Source organism: Rhinichthys klamathensis, unplaced genomic scaffold, assembly GCF_029890125.1.
Source record: "Rhinichthys klamathensis goyatoka isolate OS25496 unplaced genomic scaffold, OSU_Roscu_1.1 h1tg000009l_1, whole genome shotgun sequence".
Classification (NCBI taxonomy): Eukaryota; Metazoa; Chordata; class Actinopteri; order Cypriniformes; family Leuciscidae; genus Rhinichthys; species Rhinichthys klamathensis.
In genome coordinates this window covers 5,591,051-5,610,655 of record NW_026606562.1, presented here as the reverse complement: position 1 = coordinate 5,610,655, position 19,605 = coordinate 5,591,051, and the positions used below count along the sequence as shown (strand labels likewise).

General features: G+C 39.2%; 1 protein-coding gene and 1 long non-coding RNA gene across 2 annotated transcripts; both read left to right on the top strand.

Annotated features, from left to right (window-relative positions):
- Positions 1–9,836: 9,836 nt before the first annotated feature.
- Positions 9,837–12,271, top strand: si:dkey-103k4.2 (uncharacterized). Its single transcript, XM_056261013.1, has 5 exons — positions 9,837–10,227; positions 11,232–11,555; positions 11,640–11,768; positions 11,985–12,086; positions 12,264–12,271. Exons 1-5 carry the CDS (start codon positions 10,203–10,205, stop codon positions 12,269–12,271), a joined length of 588 nt encoding a protein of 195 aa, XP_056116988.1. The 5' UTR covers positions 9,837–10,202.
- Positions 12,272–14,168: 1,897 nt separating this feature from the next.
- Positions 14,169–14,942, top strand: LOC130094466 (uncharacterized). Its single transcript, XR_008807978.1, has 3 exons — positions 14,169–14,393; positions 14,595–14,696; positions 14,874–14,942. It is a non-coding gene; the product is annotated as an uncharacterized LOC130094466 (long non-coding RNA).
- Positions 14,943–19,605: the final 4,663 nt, after the last annotated feature.

The following is a 19,605-nucleotide window of genomic DNA, read 5'->3' as shown; positions in this document are numbered from 1 at the left end:
ATATATATGAGGAATCAGACAAACAACACCAAATAAGACAGACAGTCGTAACACAGAGCGCTTGCTGAAGAGCGAAAGCTAGTGTGTGTTTGTTCCGGTGTCGCTTTTATGCATCCGGTTATGCCGTCACATGTTACGTCATGACGCAACACCTATCAGGATTGGAATAGTTTCATTCATACTTCAGAGGCGCATGCTAAGGGAGCGTCCCCAAAGTGTCGATCTTACGACGCAGTTCGAGTTCCCTCGAAAGGGAACATATAAGGAGAGTAAAACAAAAACACTGGATGGATTTTTATCATTATATGATGGTTGTGTACAGGCACTGCCAACACACATTTCAGTACAATCAACTTGTAAAAGTGCATGTATCATTATATGACCCCTTTAAATAATTAACAGATTAAAAGAAGAAAAAAGAAAAAAAAACTGTGCGACAGTATGCTGCTAAGTTTGGTTAATTTTTTTTTTTTTTTTACTATAGTTGAAATAGTCAGTAGTTTCATTCGTGCCATTCAGCGTGAGCAATGCTCCACTGTGGTGTTTCCAGGCACATTTTTGCGGATGTAAAGAGGATTATTTTTTCGAGCGAAGTACAAAGCCTATAATAAATAATAGTTTAGCATCCAAATAGAGATTCCAGGCCGGTCCTAAAAGCTGGACGCGGAGGTTCAGGTGGCTACCGCAGGAATATGTGGTAGTTACCATCACTTCTGCGAGCACCCCCTAAAAAGAGGAAGATGTGCTTATGCCAAATAGAAGTGGAACCTATTCGTTGAATGAGTCTTCTCTCCGTGAGGAGATCCTGAGAGCGGTCATTTCAGTGCTCTCTTTCCTGCAAGATGGGTTGGAGTAGGCTGTTTTCCTCCACCCTCAAAATTATGTTGCCTCTGTTTTTTCTTGACGCACATCATGATGCAGAAGCATGGGAAGCACGTCCTGATCGTCAGGTTCCTGAGGGAACAAGGGAATCTAAAAAAGCCTTGTGCCCCTATTTATCCTCTTGGGCCGTATCTCTGGTGTGACTGCACTGCAGAGACTGCCCCTGAGCCACTGCAGGCAGTGAGTTAAAAATTTTGTTTTTAAAGAAACAGTTCTCCTGCTCGCATGGTCTCTACTTGAGGGTAGGGACTTGCTCGCTTTCGGTCAACGAGTTGTGCCTGGAATTCGGGCCGGCTAACTCTCACGAGCTGAGACCCCGGCCTGGATATGTGCCCAAGGTTCCTACCTCTCCCTTAAGCTGGGACCAGGTAGTGAGCCTGCAAGCGCTGCCCCGGAGGAGACAGACCCAGCCCTGGCTTTCTCTGTCAGTTCGCTTCATTGCGGTTATACGTGCACAGAACGCAAGCCATAGTACCTCAGATCAGCTCTTATCTGTTAAGGAAATTAGCAGAGAGGGAAGGCTGTTTCCAAGCGAGGTTGGGCCACTGAAATGTGGCTGCCTTCATCTTGGTTAAAATCCCGAGATGCATATGTCCACTGACACAGAGTGCTTCGCTGACAGATATTCTAGAGTTGGGGGCTGGGCGACACCTTAGTCGAACCGCTGCTTCCAGTGGGCTCATGAAGCCAGTTTCACCGTGAGCCCGGTTCGACGAGTCGGCTTGCTGCGCCATTCCCCTCCAGTGGCCTGGATAGGATATGTGTGCCATTTCTGCTCCAGTTGAGTTCCCTCTAACCGAACCCTGTTGAGTTCCTCCGCACCCCTCCGACATCGTACGTAGCGCAACGCCCGGTGTTAGGCCTACCACTCGTAAGCAGTGTGGAACCTGTGTTAGGCTGGGTCCATATGTTGCGATCCCTACGGTGTTCTGGTTGAGTCTCCCCCCTGTCATAGGCTGGAGCCACCCCAGTGACATTCCATATGTTGTACTGCCTGGTCATCCGCCCAGGTCATATGAGTATTCTCCACGTTACCTCCCTTCGGGCAGCATGTGGCTTCCGCAGCGCCCCTTCCTTCCATGTACAGGGAACTCTTTCCCAGTGGGCCTGTAGGAACAGCAGTGACTTCCCTGGCCTAAGGCCTGTCCCTTCTCCGCCTTAAAGGAACACTCCACCGTTTTTTTATATTAAACTGTTATTCCCTTAACTAAGACGAGTTGATACATACCTCTCTCGTCTCAGTGCGTGCACTCAATCGCTCTGGTGCGCGGCGACACTTTGATAGCACTTAGCTTAGCCCAGTTCATTCATTAGGATCCAAACAGAGATGAAGTTAGAAGCGACCAAACAGTAATTACTCCTGATGATGAGAGGATTTGTCAGGAGTGATGATATTACTGCGCTGAGTCGAAGTGCTCCCAAGTGCTATTCCGCCATACATTATAGTTATCCATTTTACACACTTAGAAAAGTGCCACGTTTTATTTTGTGTCACCATACTTGGTCGTGTAACTACTCGTGTAACTGTATTTAAATAGGGAAAACGTGGAGGTGTTTGGCCGCTTCTAACTTCATCTCTGTTTGGATCCTAATGAATGAACAGATAGTTTGATATGAAAAAAACGGTGGAGTGTTCCTTTAAATTGCTGGGGGATCAGGAGGCTTTTTGTCTAGCCACTGGAAGGTGGCAGCTTTAGTGGCGTGTTCAATAGTTGAACCCCATTCAGTCGACGTCGACTACATCTGACGTTCTCGACTGAAGGGTAACGTCCTGGTTGTGTATGCAACCCACCGTTCCCGAGGACGTGGACCGTTGCCACTACCGCTGGACCACCGCTGACTAGGGTTGGGTACCGAAACTCGGTGCCAATAGGGAACCGGTTCCGACGTAAACGGTAGTAACCAGACCGAATAAGAACGAAAATTTCGGTGCCTGATTTCGGTGCCTAACTTCATTAGGCACACAGGCACACACACACACACACACACAACGTCTCTCGCTCTCTCCCTCTCAGCCGTGCGTGCGCTACACAGTTTGGAGCACAGTTTCTTCTGTCTCGCATGCGCGCTCTTTCTCGCAAGGTTTGGCTGCATTTCACGTGTAAAATTACGTGTCAGAACGCCCTCTGGGTGTGCCGATAGTCTGAATCCCATATAGAATCAAGCCAATTCATTGGCTGATGGCGCGGGTGCCGCATCGACGCACTTACGTCGTCATATTATGTCGCGCCATCTGCTCCTCTGATTTCTCTGCCGATAAAGGAAGCTGGTCGGCAGCGCGAGGAGCTTGGCAGCGTCCCGTTCCCAATTGAGAGATATGTTACACCAGTAACCAGAGATGTTCTCTTTCATAGGTTCACTCAACGCTGCGTAGCTAAGAAGCAGTGGATTTGTAGGCTGCTGTATCACGTGCCGTTTGAACTGACGCGCTACAGCGATCTGTCACATTTCAAAGAGCCAAAACGTTATTTATTGTGTGAATCTCGTAAAAATATTGACAGAATCTGACAGCTGTGGATTTGTTCCATATAAAAAGTAACCTTCTCTGTCTTGTCTGTCGGTGTCAGTGTCCTCTTTGTCCGCGATTTTTCTGTGTGAAAAGGGTCATTTGCGTGAGTCCCACGGTCAATGCGTGAGAGTTGGCAGCTCTGCCTGCTAGTAATCTCTATTAATCTCCAGTATTATTACATTGTTTGACACAATATTGTTTCATTTGATATTATGTAAATATGAATTTTTATTTTATATTGGTTTTATTATTACCATATGTTACTTGTATTTATATAGTTTAAAGATTTAAGTTAATATTGTGTCCAGTTTGGCCCTGTAAATTAAAGGGTATAATTTTTTGATAAAGTGTGTGCGGTTTTATTTTCTTAAGTACCGATTTAAGAACCGTTTAAGCACCGGAACCGTTTAAAAAATACCGAGTAGGTACTGGAATCGGATAAAACCCAAACGATACCCAACCCTACCGCTGACTCAGATTTACGCTCGGCTCTTTAGCTAAAAAGCAATAGTGCGTGCATTCACTCCTGTATTTATACCCGCGCCGCGGGGGTGGAGTGTGTGATGTAAATCACACATGCCAATTCCATTGGCTCGTTCAATAGTACTCGAAGACGATTGGCTCCCTGGCGTGATCCCCATTCAGTTGACGTCGACTACGTCCTCCGTTCCCTCTTTCAGGGAACGGTGGGTTGCATACGCAACCAGAAAGTTTCATCCATATTCTAGATATTTTGTGTTAGCAAACCATGCGTGTCATACACTCTTTTCAAGTTCTTAAAAAAAGTGCCCACATTGTGCTTGTTAAAGCTTGAGGCCCTTGCCAGACTGGTTGCTTGTGGCTTCCTGATGGACAGTTCCTGAGGGTTACGCTTAAGGAAAGATGTCATCCAGTCCTTTTTCTGCCATCTCATTTGTCTTCCAGGACTCTGGGTATGTGAATTTAAATTGCACTGCACACTGGAAGGTAAATTTTCAGACCTGAAAAACAATAACATGCGAATTGTATGAATTGTTTGTATTCACATCGTCAAGTCGTCACCTTCATTTATAAAGCACTTTTAACAGTATGGATTGTATGGATTGTTTCAAAACAGCTTTACAGTTATAATAGAAATTACCGTTACAGATTGTTTAGGCTTTACAACAGCATTAGGATAACACTATTGTCAAGCTAAAGTTCGTTTTAAATTGATTCACTTCCGTTGCGTAGATCATTAGGTATTGACTTAGGGGCCGCTAACACGACACCGTTCTAACAGAAAAACTCTTAACGCGCTCCGGCCGCCCATCCGCACAAAACAGTGCCTGGTGTCTTGAGAACGCACTCCCTGAAATAGGTTCGAAGGTGCAAACGATTATCCGGTATCTCTGCGCAAACCTCAAAAACGCGAACCCGCGAAAATGCAGATGGCGCGCACATGCGCATCACGTGTTTAGTCCATAGGTATGCACATTTGAATATATATGTGCACAGGCGTGTAGTCCTTCACAAATCAAAACTCAACAAACTACTTTATAATACAGACATTTTTGTCGCGTCTGCGCAGGGGCGATTCTAGGATTTTTTCAACTGGGGGGCACAAGAGGGGCCACAATTATTACAGAGGGGCCATTCTTATGTTGTGTATTTATATAGAACTGTAGATATCAAAATCATTTCAAGTTCAGTAAGCTTTAAAATCAGCAATAAACAGTGATACCCTATTATCTTTTAATAGCAGTTATTCACTGCTCTAAATCAAAACAATAAAATACAATTTATATTAACTTTTCACTTTACAAAAGTGAAAGAAAAACTGTAATAAATAAAATAATCCAATGTATTAGTGTACAACTCACAAATAATACAGGGGCGTAGCAGCCATTATAAAAGTGGAGTTTTTTTGTGATTGTTAAGGGCAAAAATCCTTGATTATGCGGCGATGGAATATGCAGGATATTTATGCAATTTTATGTGATGAAATTGCGGGAACTTGCAAAAACTGCGGTTTGATGAAAAAGAGATTCCCTAACACCCTGTTCTCACTAGGCTACTACCTTAATGTAAAGAGCTATTTCTTATTACTTCCTATGATAAGCAAACATACTACATCACAGAAAGTGCTGGAATATTTCATTTTGTTTTATTTTTCAGACCTTAATAAACACATGGCTCAAACTTACAAAACATTGATGAGTCAAACAAGTTCTGTAGCTTTACAAAAGGAGTCTGAGTATTTCACAATCTGCTCAGTTACTGGGATTTTCACGCACAACCATTTCTAGGGTTTACAAAGAATGGTGTGAAAAGGGAAAAACATCCAGTATGAGGCAGTCCTGTGGGCGAAAATGCCTTGTTGATGCTAGAGGTCAGAGGAGAATGGGCCGACTGATTCAAGCTGATAGCAGGGGCGGACTTAACCATTAGGCAAAGGTCGGCAATTGCCTTGGGCCCCGAGCTACCCAGGGGTCCCCAAAACGCCCCATTAAATTATGCTTAAGTTTTTATTTATTTTTTTACTTTTTGCAAATTATATGTTTCTAAAAAACATTTGCGAAAAAAGGCATCAAATCATTAGTGTCGCAGACAGGAGAGGGCCCCCCACCTCACTACATTGGACTATTCTCACTTTCTGCGTGCGAAAGTGACAAGGCTATAATGCGCCAAAAAACTGAAGGAGAAAAATAAGTTATTGACAGACAGTGTAGGCTACAGAGTGACAGACAGAGAAGCTACCCAAGCAGTGCTGAAAAAGCAGGAAGCAGGAGGAAAGCAAAACGTTTTTAGCAAAATTGCAGAAGGTAACAAACTTTTTTGTGGTATGTGCTAACGATATGTTACAAGTCCATGGCTGTGCAGCTATGAGGTGACCGAGGTCCGGAACTCTGTCATATTTTACATTCAAAAATAAAATGTCAAGCTCTCTGAATGATTAATTAGCCGTTTAAACCACCTCATATGAGTGTTTGCAATGCATGTTGCTGCGAGAAGCTAGCGCAGTGAACGGGGCTTGAGAGCGCGTTGTGAGTGAGGGCGCGCGTGCAGCCTCCGTGTTGCCAGATCCACCTAATGGAAAGGTGGCAGTAGTCTTCTGGACTTGTTTTTTCTGATTTAATGTAACACTTTAGAAAAATTATTAAAGTGGAAAGTTGCATGTTAGGGTTAGTGATATATTAATCTTATTTCCAAAACACAAGTTTTGAACTTATTTCGGATTATTATTATTTTGTTTTCTTGTTTTTCGCAGCAATATCTGGCAACATTTTACTGTCGGCATTAGGCCTAATAAAAAAAAGCTTATAGACAAACTGTAATAACTGGCATAAAGCTACCACATTCGGTAAGACAAACGCAATGATCATCGTGATTATCTGTAAGAAATGTATAACACTATCAAAAACTATAGCATAATACAGATCTGTATGAATGAAATTTGCCAAATAACTTACTGGCCAGCAGGAAGACGGCTCATGCTGTTTAGTTAACCTTTCACAAAGTCATCATAAAAACATTAATTAAAGCAGTGTTTCTCAACTAGCAATCTATTCAGTCAGCATATTTGTGTTTGATCTCTGTGAATTACAGAAATATAAGACTTGCTAGACCTACTTTTTTTCTATATTTCTTTGCACAAAACTCTCCAGAAAGTGCCATGTAATAGTTTATTTAAAAAAAAAAAAAAAGATTTTTTTTTTTTCGTTCTCTTTTAAAGATTGGATGGGGGGCCCCATACTACCTTCGCCTTGGGGCCCCAATTTGCTAAATCCGCCACTGGCTGATAGAAGAACAACTTTGACTGAAATAACCACTCGTTACAACCGAGGTATGCAGCAAAGCATTTGTGAAGCCACAACACACACAACCTTGAGGCGGATGGGCTACAACAGCAGAAGACCCCACCGGGTACCACTCATCTCCACTACAAATAGGAAAAAGAGGCTACAATTTGCAAGAGCTCACCAAAATTGGACTGTTGAAGACTGGAAAAATGTTGCCTGGTCTGATGAGTCTCGATTTCTGTTGAGACATTCAGATGGTAGAGTCAGAATTTGGCGTAAACAGAATGAGAACATGGATCCTTCATGCCTTGTTACCACTGTGCAGGCTGGTGGTGGTGGTGTAATGGTGTGGGGGATGTTTTCTTGGCACACTTTAGGCCCCTTAGTGCCAATTGGGCATCGTTTAAATGCCACGGCCTACCTGAGAACTGTTTCTGACAATGTCCATCCCTTTATGGCCACCATGCCATGTACCCATCCTCTGATGGCTACTTCCAGCAGGATAATGCACCATGTCACAAAGCTCGAATCATTTGAAATTAGTTTCTTGAACATGACAATGAGTTCACTGTACTAAAATGGCCCCCACAGTCACCAGATCTCAACCCAATAGAGCATCTTTGGGATGTGGTGGAACGGGAGCTTCGTGCCCTGGATGTGCATCCCACAAATCTCCATCAACTGCAAGATGCTATCCTATCAATATGGGCCAACATTTCTAAAGAATGCTTTCAGCACCTTGTTGAATCAATGCCACGTAGAATTAAGGCAGTTCTGAAGGCGAAAGGGGATCAAACACAGAATTAGTATGGTGTTCCTAATAATACTTTAGGTGAGTGTATATGTGACTTTCTTTTTTGCAACAAAAATGCGGGGATTATGAAATCATACAAGCCCCGCATATTTTGCGTGGAAATCGGCAATTTATACGGCAAAAGTGCGGCGTATTTGAAAAAATGCCCCCGCATAAATATGCAGACTTTGGCTGATTATGCATTGAATCATGCTATCAAATAATCGCGTTTTTCTGGAGGGACTGAAAGGTGATGTTCATAATAATAAATTCTAGATGGAATAGCAATTGGCATTTTACAGCACCCTAGTGGCAATTTTGGGAACATGCCATGATAGCTTACAGCAACCTATTTTTGTGAAATCATACTCAAAATAAAAAAATTATTGCAGGACTTGGGACTTTCAGACAACTGTGGACATCTATACTTTATTTTTATGAAATAAAGATATTTTATGATATTTACAATGTTTCAGTTAAACTACACTTGAACAATAACTTTTATCTTAACAGTTGGACCAAAAAAAAAAGTGTTCAATGAGTATACAGATTACATCTAGCCTACAGTAATTTTATACAACAGACATTTTATAAAAATATATGAATAAAACCTAAATCAATGTATTCTGTTTTGGACATCAATTTAACATTGACATTAGATGTTGAATTTACATTAAATTTTGGTCACCCGACGTCGCAACCAAAATTTAACCAAATATCAACGTCTTATGACGTTGTGTGCCTGCTGGGAATAATCTGTTATGTCTCATTTAACAGACGCTTTTGTCCAAAGCAACAAGTAGGAGAGCATTTAACACACACTCGACACAATCCGGCGCGACGAAGTCCATACGGGTTCTGTTGTCTTACACAGGGCCACGGGGTCTTACACGTTACAGTAGGTTAAATCATAACAAGGAAACTTTACGTGTGATTCATGTCATCGCGACATACTGTAACACATTATACTTACAGTGTGTGTTTGAAAAAAATGATGTAATCGTCCTCTGCTTTTTTTCTGGGGTGCATGCATGGAATACATTAGACGGCCAAACAGCAAAGCGACTAAACAAACACGAAAATTCGCAAGAGGAACAAGAGATTCGAAGCTCATGGCAGACGCGCCCAATAGATGCTTCGCGCTGTTAGTTCACTCAAGTCTAGTTAGGCGCATTATCTTGGTCTGCTCTAAGAGAATACATCAAGCCTGGTCTGTCCTAACACTGAAAGACGGTACCAAACTCTAGCACTGCAACAACTCGCTAATCGAAAAAAATAAGCTGTATAAAATACTCGCTATTCTTGGTCCTCGTTGAGAAGCATCGCGACGCGGAATCATGAATATTCTACTACAAGCTGAAAGATTATGATTTGAATTTTTGAGTGACAAACAAGTAGAAGGGTGGGGGCACACTGGGGGCCAATCAGTTTTCAGGAGGGGCCAGTGCCCCCATGGCCCCTCCCCTGTCTACGCCACTGCGTCTGCGTAGCCACGTAATTATCTGGACAACGTTTTATCTGTACAGAGGTAAAGGGAGGGAGGCCTTCACAGGGGAGAGACTAGTGACACTTCAGGACTGCGTTGTCGTCGTGTCTGGGCGCAGGTCCTTCATCAGATCTGGATACGGCGTGGATCCGGCGGACTGCGGTAAACCTCGGGACAAACAGAGAGACTAATATTAGCGTAGACCCCATCCTTCTTATGAAGTACCAAGTACATCAGGATTTATGGGAAGTGTTCCCGTTTCCGGCTGACCTTATCTATGCAGCCTAACATTGAATTATAGAAGTCTATAAAGTGTTATGTGTATGCTATGTCAAAGAGATGTGTTTTTAGTCTAGATTTAAACTGACGGACAGTCTGCTTCCCGGACAATGTTAGGAAGATTGTTCTAAAGTTTTGGTGCTAAATAGGAAAAGGATCTATCTGAAGGAGACCCTGCAGTTGCTCTGCTGTCCTCTAGAGGCGGTAAATGGAAGTGTTTCACTCAGTTTCACAGCTGGACGGCGCTGTCACTCGTTCACTCTCTCTATTTTTTCATGTAATTGTCTGTTCGCTGAAACCATCACACTTTCATAAGCACATGTTCATCATTTGCTCATTTACATTATTTATATGTTGAGAGAACTCGATCTCGATCTAAACTGTGCCGGAGGATTAGTGTCTGTTTTTGCGTCAGATCTGCAGTAAACTTCATCTGAACTTCTGTGTGGAGGGAACCGATTCATATTGAAGTGTTTTAATCACGACAACAACATGAAGATCATTCAGCTTCAGCTCTGTGAGTTTATTACATGATATTTACGCTACCAGTCAAAAGTTTTGGATCGGTAAGATTTTTTATGTTTAAAAAAAAAGTCTCTTATGCTCACCAAGGCTGCATTTATTTAATAAAAACAGTAATATTGTGAAATATTATAATTTAAAACAGCTGTTTTCTATGCGAATATATAGTAAATTCTAGTTTAATCCTGTGATCAAAGCTGAATTTTCAGCATCATTACTCCAGTCTTCAGTGTCACATGATCCTTCAGAAATCAGTCTAATATGATGATTTAAGAAGCATTTCTCATTATTATCAATGTTAAAAACAGTTATTTACAATTTTATTTCAGGATTCTTTGATGAATAGAAAGTTCAAAAGAACAGCATTTATCTTAAATAGAAAGCTTTTCAAAAGTTCAAATGTTTGGGGTAAGTAAGAATTTTCTTTAAAGATTATTTTTAAGAAATAAAAGAAATCAATACTTTTATTCATCAAGGATTAATTAAATTGATCAAAAGTGACCGTAAAGACATTTATAATGTTACAAAAGATTTTTTTTTTTTTTTTTAAATAAATGCTGTTCTTTTGAACTTTCTATTCATCAAAGAATCATGACTTTTTTTTTTACAAAACTGTTTTCAACATTTATAAGTCATATTAGAATGATTTCTGAAGAATCATGTGACACTGAAGACTGGAGTAATGATGCTGAAAATTCAGGTTTGATCACAGGAATAAATTATATCTTAAAATAGTTCAAATAGAAAACAGTTACAGTATTTTAAATTGTCATAATATTTAACAATATATTACTGTTTTTTTGTTGTATTTTTAATCAAATAACTGCAGCCATTGTGAGCAAAAGAGACTTCTAAGAAAAATTAAAAATCTTACCTATCCAAAACTTTTAAACGGCAGTGTACATTATTAATCTTGCAGCTGTTTCATAAAGTGTTATTTATATGACTTCCCAGTTTTAAGTAAGCTATCTAAATTATGATGCATGTTTTATCTTATAGATGTATTAATCTGTTGTCGAGCTGCAGTGTCAGATCAACTCACTGATGTGGGATCAAATGTGACCATAAACTGTGATCTTGATGAAAATGAGGTTTATTGGATTTTACTGAAAACACCAGATCCTCCAACAGTGATTCTACGATCATTCCCAACACCAAAGTCACCTTTTTACACAAATAATGCATTCAGAAAGAAATATTCTGTGATATTTAAACACCGTCTGGTTATTAATAATGTAACTGCTGATGAATTAGGAGTTTATTACTGTATGAAAACAGGCACACCTCCAAAACTCAGCAACAGCACCAGACTGCACTTCACCGGTGAGTTCATTTACTCCTTCAGTGATCAAGACGTTGATGCTTACATGTGTCATTTACTTCCTTCACTCTTTTCTTTCTTTCCAGAATCAACTCAACTGACCGAGTGTCTCAATCACACAGTGGTGGAGTTTATTGATCAGAATCAGACACAATGGCAGATTATTATCATCATATCTGGACTGATGAACGGGCTGCTGCTCATTGTGCTGATCGGTGAGTGACTGTTCTTTAAGAAAAACTAAATTAGGAAATATAATATATTAGTGTGTGGTGCCATTTGTAACAATATAAAGATGATGCTCTTCTTCTCCAATAGGCAGGTGAAGTTTTTTCTAATAATTCGTTTTTTGACTATTATTTTGTTTGTCTTTCCACATATACTGTTACAATTTAAGGATTTTGAATCTGAATTCACTGTTTCATTTTTAGTTTTTGCAGTTAGAAAAACAGAACGGCTGGAAAAAAACATTTATAATCCTGATTTACTGCTGACAAAAGTTATGTATGAGCCTCAGGACCCAAACCTATCAGGTACATTATATGAAATCATTCATATCAATACTAAAATTAATGAGTGTAAGTCTTGATAATCATGTAGGATTGCTGATGACCTTTTATTCCAAAAATCTAAAGTAGCCTTTTGTTTTGATTAGTTTTGGTTGAACTGCAGCTGAAATGCTAATATTGTTTTCTCAATATTGTTTTCAGGATGCTGAGAGGGAGTTTATGAGCTGCATAAAATATTCAGCATCCAAATGCAGCAACTGTACGTGTGACTATAAGACATGTTCATAAAATATCATGTGCTTTACATTGTGCATCATGTCAAGATCGTATTGTTTTACAGTGTAATATCAGGAGTATTGGAGAGACTGGGGCTTTTTTTTTTTACTTTTACACCAATAAAATTGTTGAAAATTGATTATAAAGTCTGTTTCTCTATTTGCACAAACCTTAAAGTCCTGTCTATTAAACAGTTATTGTCTGGGGAAAATATATAGACTCATATTATGACTTTATGATTCACACATTAAACATCATTGTCAGATTCATTGATAAAAAGTCTTTCGATCATATTGATGTTTGGTTGTTAATTCGGTCAGGATTTGCATATAAAATGTAAAGATTGTAGCGAACAATAAATTAAATGGAAAAAATAAAAGTGGTTGTTTAAAAATGGCCTGGCGTGAATAATGGTTAATTGTTATTATTATAACTTATTTTATTATTATTATAATGTATTATAATAATATTTTTGTAACTTTTTTTCTTTTCTTTTTTAAAGGAAAGAAAAAAGATACAGGCTTCATCATGTGGTTAAACTCATCTGAAACAAACCAAAACCAGAAACATTTGGTCAGTTGACAGCAGTGATAAACAGAGTCTGTCACCTTTGTCTAGAGTTGAGGTTTAACTGTGAATCGAGTGTTTTTCCAGTACCTTTATACATTTATGAATGTCAGTTCTCACAGTTGTCTAAAACTCAACTGGAAACAGCAACATTGCTTTGTTTGTATATCTACAGCATATTTAGTGTAGAGACTGACAAGTGTTTTAATGCATGGAAAAAAAACCTATACACTTGATACTGTAGTACTGTGAGCGCGGAAACACAAACCTCGACCACACTGACAAGAGAGGAAGTCAGAGATGACCTCATGATCACAGCACTTTTATTTAATCTTTTTACATTCCTCAAATAATTTTGAAATTAATACTAACAAGGTTGATTTTTTTATGATAAAGTGTAACTTGAAAATTTAAAGAATATATTTTGTTCTAAATACTACAAAAGAAAGGTTAACACAAATGTCAAACCAGTAAAGCAGCATTAACCTAAGGACATCCTGCAGTTGCTCTGCTGCCCTCTAGAGGCGGTAAATGCAAGTGTTTCACTCAATGTCACCAAGGCTTCACCGCTGGATGGCAGCTGTCCCTCGTTGACTCTCTATTTTTCATGTAATTGTCTGTTCGCTGAAAACATCACACTTTCATAAGCACATGTTCATCATTCGCTCATTTATAGTGTTTAGGGAATGTCGAGAGAACTCGATCTGTGTCGGATTTGCGTCAGATCTGCAGTAAACTTCATCTGAACTTCTGTGTGGAGGAAATCCGATTCATATCGAAGCGTTTTAATCACGACAACAACATGAAGATCATTCAGCTTCAGCTCTGTGAGTTTATTACATGATATTCACATATGATTCACATTAATCTTGCAGATGTTTCATAAAATCGTTATGACTTCACAGTGGTTTACGAGCTATCTTAATTATAATGCATGTTTTATCTTATAGATGTATTAATCTGTTGTCGAGCTGCAGTATCAGATCAACTCACTGATTTGGGATCAAATGTGACCATAAACTGTGATCTTGATGAAAATGAGGTTTATTGGATTTTACTGAAAACACCAGATCCTCAAACAGTGATTCTACGGTCATTCCCAACACCAAAGTCACCTTTTTACTTAAATTATGCACCCAGAAAGAAATATTCTGTGATTTTTAAACACTCTCTGGTTATTAATAATGTAACTGCTGATGAATTAAGAGTTTATTACTGTATGAAAACAGGCACACCTCCAAAAAATTAGCAACGGCACCAGACTGCACTTCACCGGTGAGTTCATTTACTCCTTCAGTGATCAAGACGTTGATGCTTACATGTGTCATTTACTTCCTTCACTCTTTTCTTTCTTTCCAGAATCAACTCAACTGACCGAGTGTCTCAATCACACAGTGGTGGAGTTTATTGATCAGAATCAGACACAATGGCAGATTATTATCATCATATCTGGACTGATGAACGGGCTGCTGCTCATTGTGCTGATCGGTGAGTGACTGTTCTTTAAGAAAAACTAAATTAGGAAATGAAATATATTAGTGTGTGGTGCCATTTGTAACAATATAAAGATGATGCTCTTCTTCTCCAATAGGCAGGTGAAGTTTCTATTAATTATTATTTTGTTTGTGTCTCCATATATACTGTTACAATTTAAGGATTTTGAATCTGAATTCACTGTTTCATTTTTAGTTTTTGCAGTTAGAAAAACAGAACGGCTGGACAAAAACATTTATAATGCTGATTTACTGCTGACAAAAGTTATGTATCAGCCTCAGGACCCAAACCAGTCAGGTACATTATATGAAATCATTCATATCAATACTAAAATTCATCACTGTAAGTCTTGATAATCATGTAGGATTGCTGATGACCTTTTATTCCAAAAATCTAAAGTAGCCTTTTGTTTTGATTAGTTTTGGTTGAACTGCAGCTGAAATGCTAATATTGTTTTCTCAATATTGTTTTCAGGATGCTGAGAGGGAGTTTATGAGCTGCATAAAATATTCAGCATCCAAATGCAGCAACTGTACGTGTAACTATAAGACATGTTCATAAATATCATGTGCTTTACATTGTGCATCATGTCAAGATCGTATTGTTTTACAGTGTAATATCAGGAGTATTGGAGAGACTGGGGCTGGTTGTTACTTTTACACCAATAAAATAGTTAAGAAATTGATTATAAAGTCTGTTTCTCTATTTGCACAAACCTAAAGTCCTGTCTATTAAACATTTCTACAGTTATTGTCTGGGAAAAATATCTAGACTCATACTATTTATGATACATAGACTTTATGATTCACACATTAACCTCCTGAGACCCAAGGAAAAAAAGTGTCACCAATTTTTTTTTTGTGTGATTTCCTACTTATTTGGGGTAAAAAAAAAACATTTTATAATTTAGAGTTTTTAAATTTTATTTTTATTTTAAATTTTACACCATGTCCACTGTAGTGGACCACAGGACCAATTTAGTTTGAAAAGACAGCCGAACTCAGAAAACAAAAACATTTACAGAATATGGCTGTAGAGTGATATTAATCCAACAAAACAAAACAAAAACAAATTATCATTCTGGATTGTTTCACTTGCTTAGCAGTGATAGTTCTGGAACAGTTTATTTCTAAAAGACAGCCGAAGAACAGAATATGGCTATAGAGTGAAATTAATCCAAGAATAAATTCAACATAAAAAAAATAAAAAGTAATTATTATTCTGGATTGTTTCACTTGCTTAGTGGTGATACTCTTGGAAGCATTTTCTCTTCTTGGTAATGCAGAGAAACACCTTGCATTTGGTACACCTCATGTACGTCTTGCTTTTGCAGCCCTTATTTCTGCACCTTTCCGCATGGTTGATTTCTACCATCTCTGGCATGTGGGCGGCTCCTAGTCTGCGCTAGGGCTGTCAACGAATATTCTAAATTCGAATATATATTCGAATAGTTTTAAAAAACAGAAATTCGAAGGTGAAAATTAATATTCAAATCATGTGGAAAAACACGCGCGCGGTAGCAGAGTCGCGGCTGTCTGCTTTGCGAGTGGCAAAATTCTGAAGCTTAAAATGTAAAACGCATTTTCCAGCTGCACAGCTAGCACAGTGAGTGTCTGGCTCACTTATTGGCTGTGCTGCGGCAACTGCACATCCAATGGCACGGGCGCCTCCAACGTGTGCGCCAATGAACTAGCATTACATCAGACACGTCAGAGCCCGCCAAGGGGGCGTGGCCAGACGCCCTCGAAATAGCCATAGTAGCAGGCTAGCTAGCAGCAGTTTACCCATGAGTTTACCACAGCACAGCTCGCTCGGAGCGTTCAATGTTGGTTCTATATACTGCAAAACTTCAATTAATGTTAATAATATTTGTTTCAATCACCGAATGAAGCCTGCTATATTTAGGACAAGAGTCGCGACCTTACATTGCTTGCACAAAACTCTTGATCAGCACTCAACATTTGTTTATTGTTGTTCATTTAAACCGTTATGCGCAGAGAGCGTGAGGGCGACAGAGAGAGAGAGAGAGAGAAAGAGTGCCTGCGAGTGCGAGCGAGAGTAAGGTCTGCGGTCTTGGCCATTAGTTGATTTACTTGGTTTTGTGTAAGTTAATACGTTGTCAAATATATTTAAACTTAAATAAACTACCTGTACAAGTAGTTGTGTCTCTTTGTATTAATTTGTCCTGTTATTGACAAAATGCGTAACCAGATATTCGAATAGTTCGAATATATGTTTTTTTTTTAGAGGGAATATTCGAACGTCATTTTTGAGCAATTTTGACAGCCCTAGTCTGCGCACAGATGGTTCGGGTTGTGGGATCCTCATTTTAGTTGGTGGCTCATACTCTTCTTCACTTGTTTCACTGCTGTCATCAAGTTCTGGACATTCCAACAACTCCTTAGCTAGATGCAATTTGAAGTCCAGGTACTGTTTGGTGTTCTTCGCTGGTCTGTTAAGTGCTTTGCTGTCAGACTTGTATTGGATCCACGAGTTTGTGATGGCAACATCAAAGAAGTGAGTAATTACACGCAATGTCCATTTCTTGGACCTATTTGACATGCAGCATGCGGTCACACAGGTCCACCCATGTTGTCATACTCCCTGATCACTGCTGGTCTTCTCACTGGGACATGGACTTTTTCTTTTTTGGACTATCTGTTGCAGACATCTTCAGGATCTTTCCCATGAACTGTGGAGGCCATTAGCTCTGGTTTGTTGTCATACCATTTTGGGATTGCCAGCTCAGGACTCTTTCTGACCATAGACACTGATCCTGCTCTCCCCTCTTTTTTCATCACCTTGTCGCTTGGCAGTTTGCTCTGCTTTGGGACTCGGTTCTTCATTATGGTTCCTGTTGCTGGAAGGCCCTTTGCCAGCACTGCATTCATGAGATTGATTGTTGTGAAGTATCGGTCGAAGAATAGGTGACTTCCAGTGGGAACAGACTCAACCATGCGTAGGACTGCTGCTTGTCCAACTCCCAGTCTTTGGCCATTGAATGTATTCTTCCCTTGGTACACTTCAAAATCCACCATCAGACCATTTGGAAAAGCAAGGACAAAGACCTTTAGGCCTGTAGGGTTTGGCTTGCCTGGAACATATTGTCTGACTGGACAGCGGCCTGTGAAAGGGATGATTTGCTCATCAATGCAGACCTTCTCTGTCTTTGGGAGGTTGAGGCAGCCTTGCCTTACACGGTCAAGAAATGGCCTGACTTTCCAAAGAATGTCCTCTGTTATAGCCAGGTCATCCACAATCTTGAGTGAGCTTCAAGCTTGAAAAACCTATCCCTTGCCATTTTGCTGCTTATAACTGGCACTTTTGTTTTTTTGACCCAAAACATTTTAATTCTGGGATATCCTAGGCAGGCCATGTGGATCGAAATGCCAAAGAAAATCTTCCTTTCTTGTGGAGTAGTATTTAGAGACACTCCTCTAGTTTGTAGCTCTCTTTGATTTGTAAATTCAGCCAAATTCTCGAAAATGTTGTTGTCAATGTACTGGGAAAGTACAGAATTGGACTCCAGTCTGCACGGGCAGTAGGGTTATCTTTACAGTCCGGAAGCCCATTCAAACAAATATATTTAAATCTCAGTGGTATGGATGTGATATGGTCTCCTATTGACCACTCGTTAGTAAAAACTTTGCATTGTTTAGCCAATTTGCATATTTCATGATACCACGTGGATAATCTTCAAGCCTCACTGATAAATTATTTTTATCACTGATGATTTATCACTGGTTGTATTGAAGTGTGTGTGTGTGTGTCTGTGTGCGTGCGTGTGTGGCTAACTACTAGAACTGAATAAATGATCCTGGAACTAAATAATTAATAATTAATTTATACGTGTTACTCCTGGTCCACAGAGGGCGACGTCTTTCCTGCTGTGTCTGATTCTGTCTGCTCATCTGAGTCTCTTGCTTTCTTCCTCTTCTTCACCATCTTCTGAATCTCCCTCAACTATCTTATAAAGAATCCTCTCTGCTTCAGTTCTGTCTCCTACAACATGGAGTCATTAAGTACATTTAGATGGTCCTGGTGTCCACTATAATTGACATTCATAAAAAGGATAACATTTTTAAACACAAACAATTTAACTGTTTTTAGGACTACATTAATTATTCCTGACACTTTAATATACAAAGTATATTATACATATATATATATTATACAAATATATGGTAATAATAGTATTTTTTTTTTTTAAACCAGTATTTTACATACCTCTCTCCTTTCCATAAAATGTGCTGCTTGTTATGGCGGCCATTTTTGATGCAGTGTAAGTAGTTTATTGCATTCCAGCCAATCAAATGACATATCATGAGAAAGCCCAGGATGTTTTCTGTGCAGTACAGCAGGAATTTATAGAGTAGATAAAAAAATTCAAAGAACATTCATGAAAACAAAAGGTCCACTACAGTGGACACAAGTCAATGTGTGTCATTGTCAGATTCATTGATAAATGGTCTTTCGATCATATTGATGTTTGGTTGTTAATTCAGTCAGGATTTGCATATAAAATGTAAATATGTGATTGTAGCGAACAATAAATTAAATGGAAAAAAGAAAAGTGGTTGTTTAAAAATAGCCTGGCGTGAATAATGGGTCATTTTTAATATTATAACTTATTTTATTTATTTTTATTTATTTTTTTAAGGAAAGAAAAAAGATACAGGCTACATCATGTGGTTAAACTCATCTGAGAAACAAACCAAAACCAGAAACATTTGGTCAGTTGACAGCAGTGATAAACAGAGTCTGTCACCTTTGTCTAGAGTTGAGGTTTAACTGTGAATCGAGTGTTTTTCCAGTACCTTTATACATTTATGTATCTCAGTTCTCACAGTTGTCTAAACCTCAACTGGAAACAGCAACATTGCTCTGTCTGTATATCTACAGCATATTTAGTGGAGAGACTGACAAGTGTTTTAATGCATGGAAAAAACCTTTACACTTGATACTATAGTTTATATCACTGTGAATATTCAACAGTTAATAGACTGCTACTGTCAGGGTCACTTTACATGATTCGAGAGTTATTCTCAGATGATTGGAGAAAATAAATAAATGCTTTTACATAGAAATGCTTAAACTAGGGCCTCATGGTGAAAAGCAAAGCAAAATAAAACTTTAAAAAGCATAAAACATTCACATTTACATTGGTGTCTGTATAGATGTAGATGTATGAATCCTATTGTTGCAA